This window comes from Acomys russatus, chromosome 14 (assembly GCF_903995435.1).
Source record: "Acomys russatus chromosome 14, mAcoRus1.1, whole genome shotgun sequence".
NCBI classification, from domain to species: domain Eukaryota; kingdom Metazoa; phylum Chordata; class Mammalia; order Rodentia; family Muridae; genus Acomys; species Acomys russatus.
In genome coordinates this window covers 58,254,444-58,280,230 of record NC_067150.1, presented here as the reverse complement: position 1 = coordinate 58,280,230, position 25,787 = coordinate 58,254,444, and the positions used below count along the sequence as shown (strand labels likewise).

The window sequence follows — 25,787 nt, the reverse complement described above, 5'->3', positions numbered from 1 at the left end:
AAAGTATTGGCTGTCCTGAGGAATGCGGTCGCCCCCCTGGGAAGGTACATATCAGAGAGCAGCAGGCAGCTCCGCGCTCGCACTCCGGCTCTGCCACCCCGCCGCGCTCGTGTCTCCTCTCCCTCCGCTGCCTAAGGGCCCCTCACCACCGCCACCATGGACGCCATCAAGAAGAAGATGCAGATGCTGAAGCTCGACAAAGAGAATGCCTTAGACCGCGCGGAGCAGGCGGAGGCTGACAAGAAGGCAGCGGAAGACCGGAGCAAGCAGGTCTGCGCCTACCCCACCCCCACCCCCCACCGCCCCGACTCCGGGTTGAGCCGGCACCCTTTGCCTATCCCGTCCCCAGGCCAGGGCGTCCAGGGGCGCGCGTCTAAAAAAAAAAAAAGAAGAAGAAGAAGAAGAAGGAGCATGAAAGTTAGCTGATTCTAACTTTTCTGTCTTGTCTGAGGACGCTTCTGTCCCTTCATTCACTGGCTCCCACGGTCCGTGAGGTCCACTCAACTCCCCAGAGAGGCTCTTAGAATTGGCGGGGGGGGGAGATCGGATTTTAAAGAGGAAGGGAGAAAGAATACCAATTCCCGGGTTGATTTGTTGGGCAGGGCGGGGGAGCTGGGCAAGGCTCAAGTCCTAAAGTATCTCAAGTTCTTTGGACTTTTTGGTTGGGGAGAAAGAGCTTAAACTTGGGATGAAGACTTTGAAGGGAGTGGGTGGGTCACTGAATTACTCCCTAAGAACAAAGATGGGACAGAAGGGAAGACACAGATGGAAAGCTAGCCAAACAGGGGCGTGTTTCTGCAACCCCTCAGACTGGGGACCTGAGCTCGCTGAGTCTTTGACTGGGGGAGTGTGTGGTCCCGGGGGAGGTGGGAGGGGGGGCTGCAGACTGGTGCTAGATGAGTCACTGAGTAGCTCCAGCTCTGCTAGAGAGATTACCTAGGGTCCCTTGAGCCCCAAAGCAGCGATCCCTAAGCCCTAGAGCCCCAGCCAACTTGGCTCCCGTTTGTTGTGTGTCTCACACCCGGTCCATGCCGGTCGCCCGCGCCCGCTCGCCACTGCCCCCAGCTCGAGGAGGACATCGCAGCGAAAGAGAAGCTGCTGCGGGCGTCGGAGGACGAGCGGGACCGGGTGCTGGAGGAGCTGCACAAGGCAGAGGACAGCCTCCTGGCTGCCGACGAGACCGCCGCCAAGGTACCCGGGCGCGCGGCGTGGCACGGCGCACGAATGGCTAACTCTTTTTCTTTCTCTCTCCCTCCCTGTCTTTCCCTCTCTCTTTCTCCCTCTGTCCCTGTCCTTTATGGTCTGTGCACCCTCACCCCGCACCTTGCGGGACCACGCTACCTGCCGCACCCCACCCCCTTCCCCCCTTCCCGTACTCCACCGCCAACTCCCAGCTGGAAGATGAGCTGGTGTCACTGCAAAAGAAACTCAAGGGCACTGAAGACGAACTGGACAAATACTCCGAGGCTCTCAAAGATGCCCAGGAGAAACTGGAACTGGCGGAGAAAAAGGCCACAGATGTAAGTGCACGCTCACTCTGCCCCCCCTCACCTCCCATCCGCGTGGCCACTCTGGGGGTCCCCGCAGGGCCTGCAGAGCAGAGGAAGAGGATAAAAACCTCCTCCTGCAGGACCCCTGCACACAGCTTGGCCGTGGCCCAGAGCGCTGGATGCCTCCTCTGCTGCTGCTGCTGCTGCTGCGCACATCATTTATATTCCATCCGTTCCTTTTTCTCTTTTTCCTCTTCTTTACCTCCTCCCCTTCGGTTGGAGGTGGGTGGGTGCGAAGCTGCGAGAACACTGGAGTGCTGGAGGTGGACTTTGCCTCCTGCTGGTATAAAACCTCTCAAGTGTGTGTCATCACCAAGGTCTGTGCAAAACAGAATACCTAGTGCTCTCCTTCGTCGCCGCCAGTGGTTTCCACTGATGGGCCTCGTCTGGGTGGGTACCAGGTACCAGAGAGCCTGGCCTTTAATGAACTCACATACTTTCACTTCGAAGGCTAAACTTGAGGGCTACGGGGACACTCTGAGGCTCCTCCTTTTCTCACTAGGCAAGCCTTAAGACCTGCCTAGGGAAGATGATACTTGCTTGGGTCTGCAGTCTGAGGCACTAGATCAAAACAGGCCTCAGGGAGTTATATATAGCTCAGTGCTTTATATGGCATGGTGAGCTGGCTGCCCCCTGCCCGCCCCACCCCCCACCTGGCAGCCCTCTGACAACCACCACATACTTCCAAGGGCTTATAGACACAGCTCCTGCCCTGCTAAGCACCCTCTCCACTGCCCTTTGGAATCTTAACTACAGAGCTAGCCACTTCTGTAAAAAAAAAAGTCAAGCTGAGGGTCAGTTTTCCAATGGACTGACTTCTTTTCTCACCACTACATTCCACTGAAGAAGCCAATTAAGCTTAGAGGCCTAATTATAAAAGAATTCTTTGGGAAGCTGATAACAATTCCGGGAATGTCTGAGCAGCAGAGAAAGCTACACCCAGAAGTTGAACCCCCAAGCTCCACAGCAGTCTGTAATTTGTGGGGGATTTTGTTTTGGTTTGTTTTGTGTTTTTGTTTTTGTTTTGATAATGTGCAATGTAGATTACTCAAGGGTATTGAAATCTTCACAGGCCTTTGGTGTCATGAAAGGCTTGAGATTTACCTAGCGTTCTTGGTAGTGGTCCAGACAACCAACACTGGGATCAGACAAAAAGAAAATTTTCAGTGACAATTAAGTTTTCTGGAAAGAGGGACTTGGGGAAGCACTGGTTTAGCTAAAATTCACACTAAAACAGACCTGACTTTAGAAAGAAAAGAAAAAAGAAAAGAAAGAACAACAGCAAGAAGCCTTCACAGCTCTGAGCCTGTTGTGTATAATGCAAATCAGACGTCTGCTTTTTATGTGCTAAATGAAGAATGCCCATCACCCTCAAATTCTCCTGCAGGACATTTATTTAGCTTTTTCAAAAGAGCCGCTGATAGATCAAGGAGAGATATTCCTTATAAGGAAAGGAATTCGGAGAATTTGCAAATACCCAGTATCAATGAAAGCAGGACTAGGAAACACACACACATACACACACACACACATTACTATAATTCTTAAGGGGAGAAAGATGATAATTTTTAGACTATGTAGTGGTAATCATGTCTTTAATGAGAAATCTTGTAGGGGGCACTAGAATAGGGTGGGACAGAAGTAGAAAAGAGGCTGATGTCAGCTGTGGAGGTGGGGCCAGGAGGAGAGGGCGGTTCCTAAAGCCAGTTTTGGTTCTTTCTGTGAGCTGGAAAACTGTCTCTAAATATGGTGTGAGCGGGTGTTTCTCTGTTTCTTTTTGGTTAGTGTATTGATCATCTTCCCCTGTAAGACTCTGTAAACTCTTTAGAGTCTAGGAATGTTGAAGGAAGTTTGTGAGAGATTTATTTAGGGAGATCCTGCCTCAACTTGAAATAGCTAAGACTTAAAGAGACAAAGACAGGTGTCACTGGAGGGAAGAGGTGGGAGAGAAGTCAGCCTCCCAGAGTGTTGCAGTGAGGACGGTGTACTGTCCGATGTTAAAACATGTTTTTTCTTTAAATCATTATTACTAAAACAACATTGTCCCAATATACCAACCTACTTTTAGAAGCTATATTCTAGAAGCGGGTTTTTCCCAGTTTAAAAGGCTGGCTGTCTTTAGGGAACCAACATTCCAAGCAATCTGTTTTTGTATTTTTAGTGGTTTTTCACATAAATGAGGCCGGGTTCTGTTAAGTCCCTTGGCTCTTGGCTTCTTCCCTCAATAACTGATGTAGCTGATTATTTGCAGGATGTGAGTCTTAATCCCTCTAGGTCTTCATTCTAATGCAATGACTCAGGCTTATCTAAACTCGGGTTTTCCCTGAAGTCAGTCACACCAGAATCTCTCTTCGGATGGGACCCAGCCACAAGTGTCTTTAACAGCCAAGGGATTATAACCTGTAACTAAACCTAGCTAACTGCCCCTAGCTCTTCTGTAGGGACATTGGCGTAAAAATAATCTCTCCAGAAACTGACTTCCTAGGGTGTTTGAAAAGCAAGACATTAAATCACTAGGGTGGCCGCTTACTGCATGTTCCCTAGCTGCCCCTGGGGGGGAAGGGGTTGCAGATGTCCTGTCTGGGCACCCTCAAGGTTGGAGGCAGATGGTCCCTGAGCTTTGGGGAAGAGCCCTATCCACCACCCGCTCAGCGGAACTACTGCTTGGAAACTAAGCAAGAGGCTCCACCTACAGGACTTGAGGGCCTTAGCTTGGCTTTGCTTCTGCAAGAGAGATCAGAGGCCACTAGGAGTTCCAGAGGAGTTCCGGTTTGGAAAGACAGGCTTTGCAGGAGCATTTTCTTTTTCTACTTCTGTTTTCACCCTCCAACCCCCTACCCCATCCCCCCAAAAAAAAGTCCAGGACTGGCGTTAAGGGCTTTCTCTGACAAAGGTGCGGGATATAAAGCACAGAGACTTGACAGGCTTTTAAAAACACAGCACAAGATGGATGTCAGAGATGGGTTCTTACAGATTGTGTCCATGTGGCTTTCCAGCTGGTAGCCAGAGGTTCTGTGGTCTTGTGGCTCCGATCCATTGGATTCCAAATATCAGGCTGAATGAAAACCAGGGAAGGTTGGATGTTTGCTTTTCCTTAGATTGCACAACTGGTTATGGGGTCCAGCCAAACTCTAAAGGTAGTGTCTGTGTGTTTAATTATATCGTTTCTTAACTACAAGTAAGGCATAGTTGAGTGTTTCATATTATCTGATGATTCTCAACAGCCCCGCAAAGGGCCCTATACTACTATACTCGTTTTTACGAGAAGTCCCGAGAAGAACTTTATCCATAGCCACACAGCCAGCAGAAAACCTAAGAGCCAGGTTCAAACCTGGAAAACCTGTGTTTAGAATAGAAGTTCTAAGTACTTCTCGTTGTCAGCTAGTAATTTACACTTGGTGAGATAACGCGGGTGTTGGGGATCTTGTGTTCTGTGATTCTTTAGAAGGATATTCATACTTCAAGCTCCAAGTTCCTTGTTCAGATTCTGGGAAATCGGGATTGCAGAGCGCTCCGGGCCGCCAGCAGGAGTCGCCAAGACCTTTTACTTTTGAAATGGTTGCTTTCATTCCGACCAGAAGAGTTAGTTCATTTAGGGACCGTTCAGGGTCTGGGCTCCTACTCCGACTCAGCTTCAGGGAAATCGGGATTTCAGAGCTCTCCAAGCGACCGGCAGGAGTCGCCATAGGCTTTAGCATCCAGGTCCTCTACTTGAGGCCACCCAGGCTCTGTCGAGTGGACGCAAACGCCCTCCTGCGGTGGCCTCGCTCGCGGCGTGGCAGCCTAGAGCTCGCCAGCCCCGCGCGCACGCGCAGTGGCCCCACCGGCAGCCAGTTTCCCGGGGTCCGCCGGGCCCCGCCTGCCCGCCGCGCCCGTTCCCTGCCCCCGCGCCCGCGCTCCCGCCCGAGGCATCTGGTGCGGCCCCCGGGGCCGTGACTTCCGGGCTGCTTCTGGGCCGCAGGGGGCGCCGGTGTCGCAAAGCGGGCCTGGGCGGGCGGGACGAACCGGACCTGGGCTCGGTAGTTGCAGCAGCAGCCGCAGTAGCAGCTACAGAGCGCAAAGGCAGAGCGCAGCCTCAGCCGCCGCCTCGCCATGGCGGGTAGCAGCTCGCTGGAGGCCGTGCGGCGAAAGATCCGGAGCCTGCAGGAGCAGGCGGACGCCGCGGAGGAGCGGGCGGGCAGCCTGCAGCGCGAGCTGGACCAGGAGCGGAAGCTGCGGGAAACCGTAAGGGACCCACCCATCACCCCGGGGCCCCCCCAACGCCGCACCTGGCGCACCTAGGCCAACTGGCTTTGGGCTTCTCAGCCCTGCCTGTGTATCTCCCTGGCCTAAAGTAAAACCTCCAGAAGGGAGCAAGAATGCTGTTGAGAAGGTTCTGGGAGCGGCGTTTCTCCTGTGAGGGGACTGCATTTGTAGGGTGGTTATGAATTGGGTCCCCGAGATGCGCACTTTGCGCAGCGGGCATTTGTTTTCTCACACCGGGGTTTGAAGGAGGCGTCTCGGGAGAAGCACGGTGACTTCGGGAGGCCTGGGGGGATGCTGGATTTTTGTCTTTCCTAATCCTGTTTCTTTATGGAGGTTGGAGACATTGACAGTACTGGGTTCTGAGGGAGCCTCTGACTTGCGTAGCTTGCAGCCCTTAGAGCTTTAGGTTTCTTAGCCCTCTCATCTCCCAAGTAGGTATCCCTCTACAATAGACAGCCCTTTGTTACAAGTTTTAGCAAAAGTTTGGCCAGATGTCAACGGTTACTGGGTATATCTCTGGCCGGTTACCCCTCCCCGTTGAATGTAGTACCTGACTTCCTTTCATCATAAAGCAAATACATTTAGCAAACAGAAATGGGGTTTCAAAGGGAGTTTAAGTATTAGATATTTTTTCCGTCGTTTGTGTGTGTTGAAATCAAGGTATTCAAATACCTTGGAAATTTTATGACAAAAAACAATATGGTGTTCCGCTGTGCTTAATATACACAGGACAATTCTGAATTGAGTCCTTTTTCCTGGCTAAGTGTATGGAATGGTTGTATGGCACCTTGCAGAAAGTCTACAACATGGCTTGTGTAAAATACGGAGAACCAAGGGAGCCTTCCTAAGAGGAAGGCCCTACTAGAGGAAGGTTAAGAGAGAAAAAAAAAAAAAAAAAAAAAAAAAAAAAAATATATATATATATATATATATATATATATATATATCAACAGACAAAAGATAACTTACAGTATTTGCTTGAGAGGACTCGTTAGCAAAAGACAGACCCGCTGCAGAGGCCTCCAGGTGGCTAGCGATAACATTACTTCTCTCATCCGTGCCTGGCTAACTGCTGAGAACCAGTGAGTTAAAAACAGGATGCAGAGCTCTGAGCCCAGTTTGTCAGGATTCAAATCCTGGCCAATCTCTTCAATAACTGTTAGTGCTTTGGTTCTCTACGAGTAAAATGAGGTTAACAAGCAAAGAGCTCCCAGTGGGGCTCAGCTCCGAGATGGTGCTGCCTAAACTGCCCTGTCATTAACAATGCCCAACCCCTCCTTGCTAGGCATCCTTTACTGGAACTGCTTGGCAAGGGCTCCTGAAATGGCAGTACTCACTTCGTTACCCATAAAAATGCCCCCATTTGATGCATTTAACCAACAATTATTTTCTCACTTTGAGGAGGGGGAGTGGGCAGGCTGGAAGAATATGGGTTGAAGAAGCTCAGTGATGGAGCCTTACTGGACACCCCACTCCCCACACCCACCCTCCCCCCACTCCCACCCCCCATGGGTGATAAAAGGAACCCCTGCTGTTGTGTTACATTGTTTCCTTGTTTTGTTTCGTTTTAACAGCATTTCCAGGCTAGTTTGCTAAAGACAGAGCTTTAGTTCTTTTCAAAAGGTTGTATCTTTAAAGTCATTTGGGGAGGGGTTGGGGGGTGTTGTCTAGCAGGGTGATTGGTGAGGACTCCATAGCAACTTAGAGACTGGGCATTACCACTGGTGAGACACCTGCAAATTGCCAGTTACTCCTGACTTTTAAAACTAGAGCTTATGGATGGATGGAGGTAATTTAGGTATTAGCATAGGTATTAGGTGTACAGGGATATACATACACAGGTGCTAGGCATAGCTTAGGCTGTGAGTTAAGCTAGCAGTAACAGTTTCTTTTGGCAGCAAAGACTAAGGTTTAGTGGCAAAGCCATGAGCCACAGCAAAATTCTTTCACTGTAGAGTTGGCCCAGGTACTGAGGGATGCAGGCCCAGGTTCAGGTACTGAGGGATGCAGGCCCAGGTTCTGAGGGATGCAGGCCCAGGTACTGAGGGATGCAGGCCCAGGTTCAGGCACTGAGGGATACAGGCCCAGGTTCTGAGGGATGCTGGCCTAGGCCCAGGTACTGAGGGATGTAGGCCCAGGTTCTGAGGGATGCAGGCCCAGGCCCAGGTACTGAGGGATGCAGGCCCAGGTTCAGGTATTGAGGGATGCAGACCCAGGCACTGAGGGATGCACGCCCAGACCCAGGTACTGAGGGATGCAGGCCCAGGTTCAGGCACTGAGGGATGCAGGCCCAGGCCCACGTACTGAGGGATGCAGGCAGACTTGCTAGGCCCTGCTAAACCGGTACATGCCTTCAAAAAGGCAAGCATCACTTCCTTCTCATTTGTTTTCCCAAGGTGTGTGGGCCCTTCAAAATCTTGGAATGAAATTGCTTTACCTAATGTGATGCTTGACTCCAGGCCTTGTGACTGAAGGGTTTTGTGGGGTGGTGGTGGGGTATGTGTTTAAAGTAGGAAAAACGCCAATTCTTTTTCCAGCTTTCTGGGCAGAACCTAACAGCCGAGGAGAGCTAGAATCGCACGCAGGTCCTTACTGGATAACTTTATATTATTCATGGGGAATAACCAATTTTCAAAAAACCCCAGCCCCTTTTCAGCATTGGCAGCTTCCTCTGGAACCAGGAAACTGAGCATGCTCTGTGCTTGCCTTGGCACTTGCGGAGTGGTTGTGACTGACGATACTCCAGGTTCCCACTTTCTCAAGCAGTCACACCAAAGGCACCTCAGTACCGTGCTCTGTTCCCTCTCGCTACACAAACATGCCCTCACAAATTACAGGCTTTGGCCCAGATAGAGGAGGCTGTGTTTACCTGTTATCCACGGGCACGCCTTTCGTGTTGTCCTAGTATTTTGTTCCCCCTTTCTTGACCATATAAGGGCAGACGTTTAGCTTGGCCCTAAGTCACTTTGGTCTTACACAGCAAGCGGGGTGAAACCCTCTCTGTGTGTCGACAGTTTACATGAAATAAAACGATCTGACCTTTGGCCATTCCGTGCCCCGCTCTGATTCAGTCAGGACTTTGAAAATATATTCCAGACCATTGCTTTTCAGAGTAAAGGGTTCTCCTCCTTCTGTATTGGCTGAGATGTGAATTTGGTGTCAATCTTATTTGGAATAACATTTTGCTGCGCTAGCTTGTGAACACCCTGATTTCTACATAGTGCCTTTTTTTGAGTAGGGGAACGGGTGTGTGTGTGTGTGTGTGTGTGTGTGTGTGTTTCTGAAGGTAGCCACGTCCTTGTCTGGGGGGCAGGGTGAGGGGTAGGAATGGTGAGCTTGCAGGACTTCCTAGTGGGTGTGAGCGCCGGGTGGTGATTCAACCAGGGCTCATAGTCTCACCAGCACAATGGTCTCTTTCCAAGTAACATGTTGGGATGCAGAAGCACAATAAAAGAAACAAGCACCCCAACTGGACGGCTTTGCCAGCAGCGTTGGGGTATGGGGTCCCTCTTACAAGAAACCCAACTCAATAAGGGTAGTTTTTGTGCCTAGGAATAGTTTGCCTCTGGTGTCTCGACCCTCCCAAATACCTTGTTATTTCTCTCTACTTTCATATAACAGATGGGTATTGAGCAGTGGCCTTGTACTGAAAAACAAAAACACAGGTACCCAACACAACCAGATGCTGTGATATAGAGACCCTCAGGAAATATCTAGAAAAGCCTCAACCCTGAGGGTGGGGGTGTAGGGCCTCAAACCGGAAATAAAAGCTGGCAAAGGTGGAGGAGGGTGTAGGTCTGTGGACACAGAACATAGTAAATCAGGGTAACTCATGCATTTAATTATGAAATTAAACTTGTCTTGAATTCTGAGGAAACCTTCAGAATTTTATATGAGACCAGTGTAAGAGAGGCCGAGGAGCCATAGTGCAGAGTTCCCCACCAAGAAGGTGGTCTGTCAGTGAATCCTAGGCACCGGTCTCCAATCCTTGTCCTTGAGGGTTAGAGAGCAGTGTCCTTGTGTGAGCTACTGCACACTCCGAGGACACCCTGCGTCTTCAGAGAGGGTTGTCATGGCGTCCTGGTTTTCTTGCAGTGACTGCCCTGCTGATGTTCGCCAGGGTCTGTCCGTACAGTCTCTTAAATTACTCAGGGTGCTTGGCACGGGAGTGGGGTAGGGGCGGCGGTAGAGAACCTTCCACTCTGCTGTCCGGGGGTGAGACCCACCAATGCCGAAGCTTCCACAGTCTCCCGTTTAAGAAGCCAAAGGGCTTGGGTTTCAGTCCTGCCTCACATTGCATTGACAGAGCGCTCCAGAGCACGCCTTAGCACTCGAGGCCGGGGGTCCTTCCCCCCATCTTAGTAGAGAGCTTGCAAAAATGTGTAGAAGGGGTTAGGGGCAAAGAGAAGGAAATGCAGGTCGGATGGGGTGGGCAGCCTGCGTGCAGAGAGGCAGGGACGGGCATGGGCGCCATGGCCTTCTCCGGTGTGATACCTGCCCCAGGGATTCCCTCTGCACATCTGCAGTGATCCTGTGAGTAGAGCCCTCGAGGATTGGGTCTAACCTAGGGAACATAGAAATTTGACAGTACAGAAGAGTCTGATTTGGCAACAGCTGCCGTAGCAAGGGTATGTGCTTTTATAGCAAATAATAATGGTTTTGTTTTATATATAGTGCTATAATGAGAAAGGTACTTCTGAACGTGACCTAGGGATTCTAGAGAAATCCACACAGGCACTTCTTGGCCTTTTAAAGAGCAAGTGAGATGACCTGACTAATGTCTGATTTTCTTGCAGTTACTGCCCTGATGCTGGTCAGAGTCTGTCCATATAGGTTAGACTACTTGGGGTACCGTGTATTGAGAGTTGACCCAGAACCCTGCACTCTTTTGTTGGAAAAGGAGGGGGGTAGGGGTTGGGGGTTAAATCCCAGTCGATTTTCTGTTTTGTTTTGTTTTCCAGGGTTGGTTTCTGTCTCTACCCTATCTCCCTGTTTGTAAGAGGAATAAATAGAATTATTCCTAGAAATGGAACATACACAAGATGAAGAAATTTGCCAGGCGTGGTGGCGCACGCCTTTAATCCCAGCACTCGGGAGGCAGAGGCAGGCAGATCTTTGTGAGTTCGAGGGCAGCCTGGTCTACAAAGTGAGTCCAGGACAGCCAAAGCTACACAGAGAAACCCTGTCTCAAGGTGTGGGGGTGGGAGGTGAAGAAAAGTTTAACCTGACCCCAAACTATAGCCTTAATGTATCTATACTTCCAATTAAAGAGGCTGGGGAGGTGGCTCAGAGGTTAAAAGTCCGAGTTCTGTTACCAGCACCCACGTGGCAGCTCACAGCCATCTGCAGCTCCAGAATCTACTTCTAGGCCTGGAACTGACCTCCATAAGCACTCCACATGCACACATGTGGTGCATATGCATGCATGTAGACCAAACACTAATACACATAAAAGAAAAAAATTTTAAAATAATTTTTTAAAAAAAGGAATGGTTAAAAAAAAAAAAAAAAAGGAATAGTTGTTCAGAGGCAATTCTCTGTAGTTAAGAGATTGGCTGTTCCTGTCTCCCCCGCCCTTCAAGGAAAAACCCAGTCATTCACAGCCTACCCAGCCTGGCCCAGTTACAAGCTGTTTTCTGATAATCATTGACCTTGTGGGCTGGTTCGGTTGTAACTGCCCCTCCCCCGGCTCATTCCTTACTGGCCCTGCTTCCTGCCTCGGGCAGCCAGTAACTACACAGTAGTGTTTTCTTTGAGATAAATGTGTCTAAAATGCTTATATATCTTTAGAAAGACGGCAGTCATTCGTGTGGTGGGAGATGCCCTGTTCACTGCCTTTCTCCTGATAAGACCAGCACAAGTCCGGATGAGCACGGACGAAGCGGTCTCATTTCCTGTGACTCAAGGCCATGGCCACCGCTCTTTTACCTGCCCATGCGTTTCCAGTTCTCTCATGAGCTTTTTAAGGTTCTGGTCGGTTTTAATTAGGATGCTTTTACTTGCTGGGTTCAGTAGACGCTTACGGAGCCCAGGCCTCCGAAGAGAGCTGATGTCTTGGACATAAGCAACATACAGTTCAGTAAAAGGCAAGGGCATAGAAAGCGAGCAGCATGGGCTGAGGCGTGCGCATCGCAGTTGCTAGAAAGTTGACTCCTAAGTATCCTAAGGGCTCGTCAGCCTTTGATGAGCATAGACTCAGAATGGGTGAGGATAAAAAACTACTAATTAGCAAGTACCACCTTCTCTTCCAGACAAGTCTGGGACTAGCTCCTGTAACAGTCTTCCTAGGCTCAGAGCAACCATGCTTGTAACAGGAGTCAGTCATTGCCTGCCCAAGAAAGTAAGACTTTAATTCAAAGCTAAATTCCAAATAAAAACAATATCTACGTTGCTTTCCTCCTTGGGCCTGTGAAACTTTTCTTGTAGCAACTTTGACTTTTAAGAAATTCCAGTAAGCTTAGGTCAAAAACGCTGGGGAAATTTATTTTGGCCTTGTTCCAGTGAGGCCAGTTATTCTAAGGCGGCTACTAAAAAGGTGGGGCCAAGGGGAAGTTTCTAGATGGTATTAGATCTCCGTATGGTATGGAGGGGTTTTGTTGGTGGTAGTGGTTAGTTGGGGGGTTGGTTTTTTATTTGTTTGTTTGTTTTACTTTTTCTGGTATGTGTTTTTAAAACCACTGGATTTAAAAACATTCAGTTTCATTATAAGGCTCCTTTGAGAAAATAGCTCAAAGAAAGGACGGGACAGCTTGATGAAACTGGGCATTCCCAACTTCTGACCATCCCGCTAGTGACTCTGTGGCTGAGCCTGATGTCTCTGTCCACACCTCCAGCCCACAGTAAGCAGCTCTCCTTCATCCAGCAGGTAAAGGCAAGGCGCTGGACGCTAGAGCAGGAAGGAGCGGGCGGCGTGTTGCTGAGTGTTGTCTCTAGGTTTGTGTGTCTCCACGTGTGATGCTCCTGTGTGAGGACTCAAGTTGGTCAGGGCTTGTAATACGCTGGAAGGCAGCTCACCCCAGGGCCCGGACTTCCTGTCTGGAACGGGCATTTGAGTCCTGACGAGTTTCTGAAGGTGCCACCCTCACAATTTCTCCCCAGCTCTGAAGTGTCTTTCGCTCTCCGCCTAGGCTGAAGCGGACGTGGCTTCTCTGAACAGACGCATCCAGCTGGTTGAGGAGGAGCTGGACCGCGCTCAGGAGCGCCTGGCCACAGCTCTGCAGAAGCTGGAGGAGGCCGAGAAGGCGGCCGACGAGAGCGAGAGGTGAGAGGATGCCATCCCGCTCCTTGTGCGTGCACACCAAGCCAGGCTGGAGAGACGGCTTAGCACTTGGCACTGGCTGCTCTTCTAAGGACTCAGGTCTGAGTCCCAGCACCCACATGGCAAGTCACAACTGTCTGTAGCTCCAGTTCCAGGGTATCTGATGCCCTCTTCTAGCCTCTGTGGGCATGAGGCATGTATGTGATCCATGGACATACCTGCAGGCGGAACAGCTATACACATAAAAAAATAAAATTGTATATGTGTGTGTGTGTACACACACACATATACATATATATGCATACACACATGTATGTATGTATGTGTGTATGTATGTATGTCTCAGACCTAGGGGAAGGAACCATAGTTGTCAAACAGGTTGAAGAGAAGCAACAGATAAGAACTACAGGCTCTGCAGAAGTGAAATGCTTTGGATTTTATACACGTGCACATACAGACACAGGTGCTCCTGTTCTGCACCTCTCCTACTGCATCAGTTACCACCGTGACAGAAAACCTAACAAGAGGCACCCTAAGGAAGAAAGGGTTTATTTTGGCCTATTGGTGAAAGGACATCCTGGTCAGCAGGTGACAGTGACAATGGCAGGCTGGTCACACTGGGTCCACAGTCCAGAGGCAGGTAGCAAGGAATGCTGGTGCTTGGCTAGCTTTCTCCTTCCTGTTTAGTCAGGGCCTCTTGCCTATGGGGAGGGGCTGCCCAGTTAGAGTGGGTCCCGCCGCCCTCTCTAGCCCAGTCTGGAAGCTCCCTCACAGGCGTGCCCAGAGGTTTGCTTACTAGGTGATTCTAGACCCTGTGAGTTAACGATCTGTTTTAACCATCACACCACACAACTAGCCTCATGCGTTCTGAAAGGCTTCCTTCCCCGCCCCGTACTCTGCTGTACAAGCCACGAAGTGTGGGAATCCCTCGGGAGACTGGAACACCGTATCGGGCGAGGGATGGCGCACCAGTGTGAGCTCAGAACGGTGCAGGTGTGCCAAACTCCTGCTGGAAACCGGGCAGGTGAAGGTCCATTTCTCCACTACTTGGAAGTGAACCTCTGCTCCTTGTCACGAGGTCTAGAGTCACTGCAGACTTTAGGGCTAAGGCATCTTGTTAGCTAAACTTTTCAGCTTGGTATTTACTGCCACTTGGCATTTCTTTACTAGCCAAGAGCTCGGGGATTCTTTAGGATGACTAGTCATGTCTTAGTGTGTCAGATAGCAGTGGTCTTGTGTATGACTTCTTCCTGGTGCTGAACTTCAAAGGCAGTCTGACCGCACAAGACTGGAGGGAAACTCATTAGAACTCATTTATTGTGATGACGCCCTCTTCTGGTGTCTGTGGGTACTACACGTTCATGATGCATATACAAACATACAGGCAAAGGCATACATCAAATACAAATCAATGCCTTATTAAAAAGAATGTTTTACGAAAGCTGCTTACTTAAATTTTGCTAAGTGAAACCCATTGTGGTTAGCCTAGGCCATAACTCTGTAAAATCTAGATCAGTTAACATTTTCTGAACTATTAACACCATGCTGTTACATCCGGTGTCAGTCTTGCCCCCCCGCCCCCACACACACCTATTTATCCATTTTATTTCTTTTTCTTTTTACCCCATAGACAGGGTCTCTCTGTGTAGGTCTCATTTTACAGTGAACACAGAGAGAAACGTGTGTCTCCTCTGGCAAGTTGTGCTCTGTGCTTTGGGAAATAAACGGCTCTCGGCTCTATTTTGGTCGGCTGTGTGCGTGGAGCCTCGCATCCCGCAGCATTGGCAGCCATCCTCCGTCCATCGCGGCTCTTCCTGCTTGTCTGTCTTCCCAGGGGCATGAAAGTCATTGAAAGCCGAGCCCAGAAGGATGAAGAAAAGATGGAGATTCAGGAGATCCAGCTGAAAGAGGCCAAGCACATTGCTGAAGATGCCGACCGCAAGTACGAAGAGGTCAGTTTGTGGGGCCCAGCGTGACCCTGAGCGGGCAGGACGCTGTCTGCATCTCTGGGGGAGGTCAGTTTGTGGGGCGCAGCGTGACCCTGAGCGGGCAGGACGCTGTCTGCATCTCTGGGGGCAGCAGTCAGCCTCTCTGATAGAAGTGGGTGATTCTGAGAAGCAGGGCTCCTTTGCGTGCAGAAACTGGTTCTTAACTACGGTGAAGCAGGCTAGGCCTCTGCACTGGGAAGAGAGATTAGTGCCCCACACACACACCCTGAAGGCTGGGACAGATGCATCTTTAGCCAGGAAGAAGGAGAACTGGGCTCTTCTAGGAAAGAAAGCTGTCCTATTGTCATGGTATAGATGTTTCCATTCAGACAGTGTGGAGGACCACACAGCTCCTTGGGAGATTCCTAGAGGCTTCTCCGCGGTGGGAGAAGTCTTCTGTGAGCACAGGCTCTGCAGTGCAGTAGTCCCTGGCGTTGCCTGCGGCCTGCTGACAGCCTGAGTGACTGTGGGTTCCAGTTGGGCTTTCCTGTTCTTTGTTCCTCTTGTTTTGTTTCTGTGTTCCACCATGGCTGTCTGAAACTGCCCCGTGGATCTGAGCTGCTTCAGAGGAACCTTGCAGGCATCTCCCTGGCTCCTGCCTTGTGCAGTACAGATCTCTGCGTGGTGCAGTCCTTGGGTTTATTTTTGGTGCTCCTCTCAGCAGCCCCTTCCTTTTCAATCTAAAACACCTCCTCATGTCTCATCACCCTGCTATTTTTAAGATTGCGGATTTCATATTTCTCTCGTTCCCGGGTGCTGTGTAATTATCTAGACTCAACCTGGGAAGGACTGTAACCATTCTGGTCTCGGTGAGAGGGGCCTTGATGTCTCTACCGAGAGCTGCCTGGCTTCACTCGAGGGAGAGAGCAAACCATCCCTACACAAAGCGTGCCCAGTCTCCATAACCACCCCTACACAAAGCATGCCAAGCCCACCACGTACCTGCTGTGTTTGCCCTGCTGCAGGTGGCCCGCAAGCTGGTCATCATCGAGAGCGATCTGGAGCGTGCAGAGGAGCGGGCTGAGCTCTCTGAAGGGTAAGCGGGCCCATTGCCACCACGCGGGCGCGCGCAAGGGTGCTACAGAGCAGGTGACTAAACAGCATGACCTTCTGGCGGCTGCACATTGACCCCTCAGCTCCAGGCTTCTTGTGTGCTCCATGTGACGCGGCTGAGCTGCGATGAGCTGCAAGCGTGGACCGCGCAGGAACCGTGTGGGGTGTCTGTGAATGCGTGTGGCACTGCATGCCTTACCTGCACTGATTTTGTGAATGGCCTTGTGCATTTCCTGTGTCCACTAACAGCCAAGTTCGACAACTGGAAGAACAATTAAGAATAATGGATCAGACCTTGAAAGCATTAATGGCTGCAGAGGATAAGGTACTGATGGCTCACGTGCGGTTCTTAGGTTTAACTGCATCCCAGACAGCTTTGAGCTTCCAATGCCTACTGGTTGGTTTGGTGTAATGACTGCGCCTTCACTACACCCTCTGCTGTTTATATCTTGCTTCCAGTGCTTTCTCTTGGTCCTTTACGCTCTTTGTTTTTCCCTTCATAAATACTCAGAGGGGTGGCTGACAAGAAGCCAAACTATCACGCCTTGGAGATGCTGGGTCTTGTCCCTCTGCCCCTCCGCTCATGGCAGAGGGCAGAGCCTGTGGCAAAGCCGAGCTCTTGGTAACTGCTGGTTTGGCTACTTTAAGGCAGCCCTCCATCTCTAGGACTCCGGTTTCATTTTTTTCCCCTCCCTCTCTTTTTTTTTTTTTTTTTTTTCCCCCTCTCTTCTCGTTCCTTGGGCTTGTCTCCTACCCTTTCTGCTTCTGATCGAAAACATTAGCAAATGTGCCGAGCTTGAAGAAGAGTTGAAAACGGTGACGAACAACTTGAAGTCACTGGAGGCTCAGGCTGAGAAGGTAGGCCAGGACTGTGGATTGGGGGAGACATCTGGCTAAGAGCCGCTCAAGAGAGGTTCTGTTGGTGAAAAGCACGGCACAGGGGGCGTGTTATTTTAGCAAGCGGCAACATTTTGAGACGGTTTCCTAATGGTTATTAGATAGTAGGATTTGTTTTGTTGTTGCTGTTGTTTATTTGTTTGTTTTAATGAGCATAGGATGTACCTTATGTTGGTTAAATCACCAATTTAATTTAAACTGAGTGCCAAGTGGATAAGTTATCTCGTTCTTATCCCGTGTAAAGCAATAGGCAAGAAAGCAGAGAGTGTATTATAGTGTGCCATGTGATACCTGAGGGTTCTGTTACCTGCTAGGATACCCCAACATCTGCTGGTTGGGCTGGCACGGTGCTCGTGTGAGGAGGCGTGAGTGTGAGAGCCGTAGCCTGACATCTGGAACGTTCTTTCTAATTACAGTACTCGCAGAAGGAAGACAAGTACGAGGAGGAAATCAAGGTTCTCTCTGACAAGTTGAAGGAGGTAATGTCGTGAGAGCCTGGAGCAAAGTGGCTGGACTGTGGTGAAGGGTCTGTGGAGGGAGTCAAGGCACCCGTCGTTCAGAGTTCCCAGAGCTCGTGCACTGTGTTAGCCAGCTGCCGACGCGCACAGTAGGGCCTGAACCGCACGTCTCCCTCCCTGGACGTAAACACTTGAGTTTTGTCCTCTGGTTTTCCCCGTATCTGTAGCAACCGGATGGGCTCGCCCTGACCTTGACTCAAATGAGTTAAATCATTACAGGCCGAGACTCGGGCTGAGTTTGCAGAGAGATCAGTAACTAAGTTGGAGAAAAGCATCGACGACTTGGAAGGTAAGATCACAAATGCTGTACATTCAGTTCTTGTGGTTGAATGTAACTATCTCGATAAAGCAGTCCGTCCAGTCTGAGGGCTTCCACCCCGACACGCCTCTCTGCTCTCACGTTTCCTGTCTGACTGTCCTCCGGGGTTCTCCCCCCAGGATGCTGAAACTCTCGGACCCAGGTTCTTAGTTCTTGGGGTGACTGACTGGTCAGCCACCAGGCTTCCGTCTCGTTTCTTGCACTTCAGAAGGGGTCAGGGCTGTTTTTTACTGACTGAAGTTAATATAGATGAACGTGACTCTGGTGTTCTGTGCCTCTGACGGTATCTTCTAATTGTCAGAATCATGTGGGTTTGTTTTAGGCACAGCCCATCTTCCAAGTGTGACTCCAGAAGAAGGGCTTGGTTTTGTTTCCTTTTTTAAAAGCCATTCATTAGCAAAATATTCTATATCCTGGGACGGGAGAGGGTAGGAACCAGTGGGACATTGAGTCTCCAGATTACACATGAGCATTTCTTTGAAAACAAAACAAAAAACCCCACCAAACATCACAGAAGGGTTTGAAGGAAGGACTGAAGAGTGGTGCAGTTAATTACCCAGAAAGCAGTCAGGTGTGGTAGCATGCACCTTTGATCCCAGCACTCAGGAGGCAAAGGCAGGTGAGTTTGAGGCCAGTCTGGGCTATATAGCAAGTTCTAAGCCAACCAGTGAGACCCTGTCTGAAAAAGAAAAATAGAAGAAAAAACAAATAACAGAAAACAAGAGAGAAGAGAGAATGGCATGTGGGTGCAATGTATGGCAAAGCACAAACCCACCACCATTAAAAAAAAATTACACCATAGAGCTGGGTGTGGTGGTGCACGCCTTTAATCCCAGCACTCAGGAGGCAGAGGCAGGTGGATCGCTGTGAGTTTGAGGCCAGCCTGGTCTACAAAGCAAGTCTAGGATAGCCAAGGCTACACAGAGAGACCCTGTCTCGGAAAAAAAAAAAATAGAAATTACACTGCAGACAAGCCACAGTGATAATGCCAAGCTGTGGCTGCCTTTGCTCTTCAAGCCTCTGGCACTAGCAACAGGTGTCTTGAGGGAGGGGACCACGGAATAGTGTAAGTACCACCAAGAAATCAATATCCCCTGGTCTGGCTTGTGCAGGAAGTGAGTGGCTTGAAGGTGGCTGCAGACTGTCATAGCAAATTGAACTTGCTGCCTTTGGATATTTGTCCCCATAGCTTATAGCTGCAGGTGGCTGACCACTCCAGTGTTGTTAAATGACAGCTCTTTTAAAAAGGAAGATGTTTCTTTACCCAGCAGGAGAGACAGTCTTCTGTGGGTGTCTTTAGGATTTCACCGCTCATTGGTTTTACCTACCCTTGATGTTGTGTTTTTCATATTGGGTCTTTCATATTTTATTTTCTAATGGGTTTCTGTTCTCTTTGTTTTTGTTTCGATTTCTTTAAAAACAAATCGCACGCCTCCTGCATTGGCCATCTGCTGCGGCACCAACCCCCCGTCATGCATTGCTCTTTCCTTGCTGACGTGCCGGGATGGCGCCCACGCCACCCTTGCTCACCCTCCATCTCTTGATCATTCTCCATGTCCTTGCACCTCTGCCTCCCACTTCCTGCTCATAGACGAGCTGTACGCTCAGAAACTGAAGTACAAGGCCATCAGCGAGGAGCTGGACCACGCTCTCAACGATATGACCTCCATGTAAATGCTCATGCACCCTGCCTGCGCGCACCCTCATGCTTGTGTGATGAGCCCTCTCAGTCCTCGGTCTCCACTTCTGCACGTTGTTTTGGCTCTCTTGCATAGCCTAAAATAGCCAGGGCCTTTCTCACGTTGTACTAACAAAGGCCAAGTGGGTCCCGTTCACGCAAACCATCGAAGAGTCCTTTCATTTCGCAAGTGCTGATCTAGCCTGTTCCTCCTGCCAGGAGAGGAACTGGACTCTGCACGGCCCTGAGTACAACCCCTTTAAAACCTTAAACCAGACTCACACAACACTAGAGGGCCACGGTGCTGTGCTGCAGGGAGCTAGGGGCCAGTTACAGGCTGTTTCCTAGGATCCCATGAGGTACACTGTGGCCGTGTCCAATTAAAACTGTAAGTTTAAAGTATCAGATAATAATCTGAGCAACTCTGAGGAAAAGGAAATGGGCGTGACCCAGTACACACCTCCCCCTCTCTCTCAGGAATTCCAGAGCAGGGCTGGGCCCATTAGTAAATGCCTTTGGTCCCAGCATGTGGAAAGCAGAGGCAGGTATATCTCTGAGTTTGAGGCCAGCCAGGGTTATATAGTGAGAGCCTGTCTTTTTAAAAAATAAAAAATAAAAATTAAAAAAGAAAGAAAGAAAAGAATTCCGGAGCAAAAAAATGAACAGTCTCCTAAGGAATCAAGTCGGGATTTTTTTTTCCCTATGTTTATATTGAATGTAATCAAAATACGCCACAGTAAGTGCTTGCCACCACCCACATCAGAGAAGCAGGAAGTAAAACACTCACACAAGATGAATCTGGAAGTTAATGGTCCTTATTTCACGTGTGAGGCAGTAATAGTTGGCCTTTTTTGGGGCCAACACAGCTAATTTGCATACACTAACCACACGTGTGCCACTTGCCCTTCTAACCCCTGGAGTGTTTAACGGGGAGTTCCTGATTCTAACAACTGCTGGGCTCCTTCAAAGCCAGGAGCGGTGTTTCTTTAACCAATCAGAAGCATAGTAGCTTCAGGAGTGTGACATGTGCCTGCTGCCTTGGAGGGTCCAGAGCATCCTGTAGAGACCTGGCTGTCACCATAGAAACAAGGGCAAGCCTCTTTTCCTCCACTCGTAGATGAACCGTTGAACTAGGGTATCTATAGCCACAGCCCTCCTGGGTGCTAAGACGGGGTGTTCCTTGGGGGGAGCCCTTCAGTGTGGTGAATTGGCCCCAAAGGAGGGTTTTAAATTCTGTTGATGGGTCTTCCTCAAGGTTGGTCCATGACGGCCTTGGGTCCAGGCAGTAGTTGCCAAGGATGGTCTCCCCCAGGTGCAGCTGGCCTTGGATTTTACACATCTTAATACTTGCTTGCGTTTCAAATACTGCTACCATCTGCTTGGTTTTCCTTCTCCCGTCTTCCCTTTTCCATCGCACCACTTTTTCTCTTACCTTTTGTTTCGCACAGATAAGTTTCTTTGCTTCAGCCCTCCCAAGACTCCATCAAGCTGGATGTCCCGCCTCTCTGAGCTCTGCATCTCTCTGTCCTCCAGCTCACCCAGGCTTCCTTTTAGCGCCCACCTTAGGGCCAGGCACAGACTGTGCTTTCTACTGTACAGAAGCAATTCACCCAGTGTAAAATAAACACTGTAAGCTATTCCTGTTTGCTATTCTTTTTACTCCTTATGTATTGACGTTTTCATCTCGACACTGAATGAAACTACAGTTCTGCTTCACGCATCTGAGGGCACATTTTTCCCCCCAGCATTGTGTAGTAACATCAGGAGTTTCTAAACTAGTAGGTCCTTGTGCGACTTTTTAAGACAATACCCATGCCTGGGCCCCCCTGGGTTGTGTTCCCTGGGGGCTAGAGTGAGGCCCAGGTAGCTACAGTTTTTAGCATGTGATGGTTCTGACGTGCAGTTTGGGTTCAGAACCTCCACATGGGAGATTGTGAGAGTCGGACCCTGGCCTGAGCAGTGTAATTTGGGGTGTGGCCCCTCGCTGTGTCCATACAGAGATGGCTCTACCTGGCTGAGTAATGGAAGTCCGTGCAGCCATCCTGTACTCTGCGCAGCTCGGGAGTTCGGATGTTGTGAAGATCCGGGATTCTAGCCTTATGAGTCATGGTTGTTACGTGTAATCCCTATAGACACAGATGGGGCGGAGCTTTTTTTTTCTTTTCTTTCAGTCTGTTCATCACACAGGTGCCTTCATTTTGAACACAAACAGGACATATAGGATTTCTAAATCGTACTATATTAGAGTTGTGGCTTGCTTTTGTGTTCTTAAGCACATCCCATATTCTGCAGATGGTGTGTTTATAAAAAAACAAAACAAGTCCTGTCGCCCGCCCCACCCTCGTGTACGAACCATCGCAGTTGATTCACTGACACCCCGTCACAAACAGCAGTTCAGTAGCTTTTGTTTCAGAGTTAGGACTTTAGAACAGCATGGCCTCCAGATTCTTCCTTCTCAGCACAAGCCTGGCTCTGTTGGCTTGCGTTCTAAGCATCAGTAGGCCTCGGGCCTCGTCTCTCACGAATGGTACTTGTTAGCCTAATAGGGCTGGTGTACCGCTCTCCTCAAATACATCCAGGTAAACTCTGCAACTAGTCATTTACTCTGAAGCCTTCAGAGCAGTGAGAATCTTTAACACACACACACACACACACACACACACACACACACACACACACACACAAAGGGTCTGAATTAAAATATTTTAGTTAATGACATGGCTGACTAATTGTAGGGTCCCCGCAGTGTCTCTCCGCTGAAGGCTGCAAAGGCTTCTATGGTTTCCTGTGTTTTCTTTCCTGAAGGCTCCTTGGGCCCCGCTTTTCACCATGATTTAGGAAGCTCATCGTTCTTTTAGAATTCAGAGTCATGACGATGCCTTTTGTCTGAGTGATTGTGCCACAGGGGGAACAAGACGCTTGGGGTTTTGCTGAGCTGTCGTTCGTGCGTCTTGGCTCTCCTAGAGATTTCTCACATTTTCTATGAGTATTCACTGCAAGGGAAGTAGGACCGAGCAAATCATGAAGGCAGATCCCAGGCAGGTTAAGGTGTGGGGCTTGAGGAGCTTAGACGGTGCGTTTATCAAGAGTCTGGCTGGCAGGCTTCTAGTTGACCAGGGGCCAGCCTGTATTGGCAACTCTTCCAAGAGCCTCAGTTGGACCAAACCAACAGCACTGCCCAGAATGAGAGCAGAGGCCTCAAGGTGACTGGGGTCTGTGCAGAACAGGGGACTGAACACTTACACATGTGTCTGGCCCCTGTCCTCGGGCTGTCCCAGTCCGCCAGCTTCCCTTGCGGCTAGGAGGAGCAAGGCCCAAAGTGGGTCGAGATGGGGAGCGCTGCCGTTTAAGCTGAGCTCCTAGTTGGTCTCCGGGCTCTCCAGCATCTCTCCAGTGTTCTGTTGTCATGGCTAAGCATCTGGGCTCCACAAATGGGGCATCTCACGGTGCTCACGTGCTACTCACAGTGCCGGTTTCCCGTGATACTGCGGATAGTAATGGAGTTTCCATTTTGCAACTTCTTAAGTATATGGGAGACACTGGGAGATAGCAGGGGTATGAGAAGAGCTCAGCTGGGCGTGCTCTTTGCCCTGTATAAGCTGGCGGTGTGTGGGAACAGAGGAATGAGGTTAGTCTACACTGGTAGACATTGTGTGTTTTGAGCCAACAGAGAATAGAAAGTTTCACTGGGCGCTGCCTGGAGGGCGCTGACTGAAGTTTGAATATTCAGAAATTTTAAATGAGAGGAAAAGATGTGGGATCATTAGCACTCCAAGATCATCGAGTAGTGTGTCCAGGTCTGCGGAGTCAGCATCCTTCAGAGCAATCCCACAACACACTTCTCCTAGTGAATGCTAGTCTCTTACCTGTCTCCAGTGTCCCCTGGATCCTCAGACACAGGCAGAGTCCTGTGGTGAGTGGCTTTGCCACCCACTTGGATCACATGGCAATACATAAAGTTTGTACTACACTAGGCAAGTGTAGATGTTTGAGAGGGCTTTGGGGGGGTACTGGGGTCCACATACCACAGTGTGGAGTCAGAGGACAACTTGTAGGAACTGGTGTTTTCCTAACGATGTGTAGAACCTGGGGACCAAACTCTTGTCATGAGGCTCTGCGACAGGCACCTTTACGAGCTGAGTCATCTTCCTGGCCCAGTTTTACTATTTTATGCATGCCATCCTCGCCCAGCCTGACTGCCTTCCTCTCAGAGCACACAGATAAGTTCTGAATCAGTGTGGAGTGGCGATAAATGCTTGTTTGTTGTAACACCCACTATCGAAGTCAGGAGAGTCCAGACTCTGTGTCCTGATGTCTGGGGGGCGGGGAAGATAGGGAGTTTTCCAAAACCTGTCCATGGGGTAGAAATGGCAGTACCAGCTCACCACCCTACACCCTGAGCAAAGAAGACGGGGTCAGGAAGAATGGATAGATGTGGGCTGGTCAGGGACTCACCTCGAACCTCCACTGAGCTCCATCAAGGCATGAGTGGAAGGGGCCGGCCTCCAGCCTGTCCTCAGTCCCCAGATCTGTTGTGCCACATGGTGCATACTCAGTGCACAAGGTGGTTTTAGTGAGGTGCAAAAGAAGTGTCAGCTCCTCCCTGCACCCTGCACCCCTTTACCTCTGCTATACGTCAAGGACAGATTGTAGCCTTTCCTTTATTCCACCAGGCCTTGCCATGTACCCTCGCAAGGCACAGGGCAGAGGGCCTGAGGGCCAGGCACACCGTTGCTGTCCTGCGGATCCATGTTTTCCGTCTGTAAACTGCCTCTCACTAACGTCTTCTTCCTCTGCCTCTTCTTTTCTGCTAACCCTTGCTGACCTGTCCAGACCAACTCTACCATCAACTCGAGCAAAACCGCCGCCTAACTAACGAACTAAAGCTGGCCCTGAATGAGGATTAAAAACTCGGGCCACGTTCTGGGAATGGAACCTGTGTTCAGGAAATCTGGGACACATGGGGTCCAAAAATGATAGCTTTCCGCCGAAACGGGAAGGCAAGGCACTGGCTGGAAGGCTGGCCTTGCCTGTGTTCTCTGTATACTTTGATTAAGTCCTCATTAACCAAGCAGTTTTTATGATATATTATGTACATGTGAAAATATTTATACCAATTTAATTCAGCTCTTCCTACATTAGCAAGTCCTCTTTGAACTGACTGGGGGGGGGGGGAGTTTTTATTTTATTTCCTCTAAGCAGCTGTGGGTCCTGCTTTAATACCTATGACAAATTTGTATTCCTAATGCCTTCACAACATGTATAGTGTTTGAAATGTGATTCAATGTACCTATGCTTGAGAAAAATAGCTTTTGAAAGCAGGAGCTCGTGTCAGAAGTCCCTGGTTGAAAGGTAGGCTTCGCTAATTTAACGGCGTTGGGGTCTGAGGAGTGTGTCATGCTAATAAGTGAGAGACTGTGAAAACACTAAGAGAATGTCCTAATGAAGTGTGCATGACATGTGTCGATAACCGCGTGTGAGCAGTAGAAATAAACCATGTAAAAAGGGTGGTGAGAGCCTCACTTCTGTCATCTTTGTTTTCTGTGAGGTCCTGTGCTGACACAGCTACCTGATCTTTAACTGCCTGTGACGTAGAGAACCCTGTGCTGGTGTTCATGCCCTCAGTTTGTGTAACAATGCTGTACCTGTGTTTGGAGTTTGCCCCTCCCTTTATTCCCATAGCACACAGTGGGTGAGCCTTCGCCAAATCCACCCTGCCCTTTCTTTCAGGGTGGATTGCTGGTGTGGGTGCACCCGGGGCCTTGTCTGGACATGAGTGATGTCTAAAGCATGCAGAGTGGTCCTCATCTTCTGTGTGTGTGTGTGTGTGTGTGTGTGTGTGTGTGTGTGTGTGTGTGATGATCGCTTACTAAGTGTACAAAGCGCCACCGAGTCTGAAGCTCAGCTATTCACGGCTTGATTTTCTAATCCCATCGCAGAGAAAGTGGCTCACGCCAAAGAAGAGAACCTTAGTATGCACCAGATGTTGGATCAGACCTTACTGGAGCTAAACAACATGTGAACCCTCCTTAGCTGCGGCCACACTCTCTCGTCTCCCTCCCGTTGTTTTATTTTGTTTTTAAACACCTGCTTACCTGTGAAACCCCTTCAATGCATTTTTATATACTTTTACCACTGTCACTGAGACATCCGCAGGGAGCCAGCTAGGGCAGGGGATGGGGGAAACACACAGAAAGGCAAGCCCCAGGCGGGGCACTTACTACTTAACCGTGCCATTTCCCAGGTGGACGTTGCCACACTTCATAGAGCTTAGGTGTGCA

At 49.7% G+C, this 25,787-nt stretch overlaps 1 protein-coding gene and 1 long non-coding RNA gene across 28 annotated transcripts; both read left to right on the top strand.

Annotated features, from left to right (window-relative positions):
* On the top strand, window positions 1-25,787 carry Tpm1 (tropomyosin 1). Of its 27 annotated transcripts, none has more exons than XM_051156730.1 (10): window positions 10-270; window positions 1,066-1,191; window positions 1,395-1,520; window positions 12,923-13,056; window positions 14,888-15,005; window positions 16,007-16,077; window positions 16,344-16,419; window positions 17,408-17,470; window positions 17,729-17,798; window positions 19,420-19,502. In XM_051156730.1, the coding sequence occupies exons 1-10, from the start codon at window positions 157-159 to the stop codon at window positions 19,500-19,502; spliced, it is 981 nt and encodes a 326-aa protein (XP_051012687.1). In that variant the 5' UTR covers window positions 10-156. The 27 variants fall into 27 exon arrangements, with proteins under 27 accessions (XP_051012672.1, XP_051012677.1, XP_051012673.1 ...); XM_051156729.1 differs by lacking the exons at window positions 16,344-16,419; window positions 19,420-19,502 and adding exons at window positions 16,877-16,952; window positions 25,446-25,787 and having other exon boundaries at window positions 18-270; XM_051156731.1 differs by lacking the exon at window positions 16,344-16,419 and adding an exon at window positions 16,877-16,952 and having other exon boundaries at window positions 20-270.
* On the top strand, window positions 7,800-9,054 carry LOC127198669 (uncharacterized). The gene is made up of 3 exons (XR_007831832.1): window positions 7,800-7,833; window positions 7,928-7,983; window positions 8,040-9,054. It is a non-coding gene; the product is annotated as an uncharacterized LOC127198669 (long non-coding RNA).

What these genes read in the sequence shown, in the direction of transcription:
- Tpm1 (XM_051156729.1), top strand. Translation starts at nt 157, where the DNA reads ATGGACGCCATCAAGAAGAAGATGCAGATGCTGAAGCTCGACAAAGAG. An exon ending in CGGAAGACCGGAGCAAGCAG is followed by an intron (nt 271 to 1,065) that starts GTCTGCGCCTAC and finishes CACTGCCCCCAG; the next exon opens with CTCGAGGAGGACATCGCAGC. An exon ending in GCGGCCGACGAGAGCGAGAG is followed by an intron (nt 13,057 to 14,887) that starts GTGAGAGGATGC and finishes CTGTCTTCCCAG; the next exon opens with GGGCATGAAAGTCATTGAAA.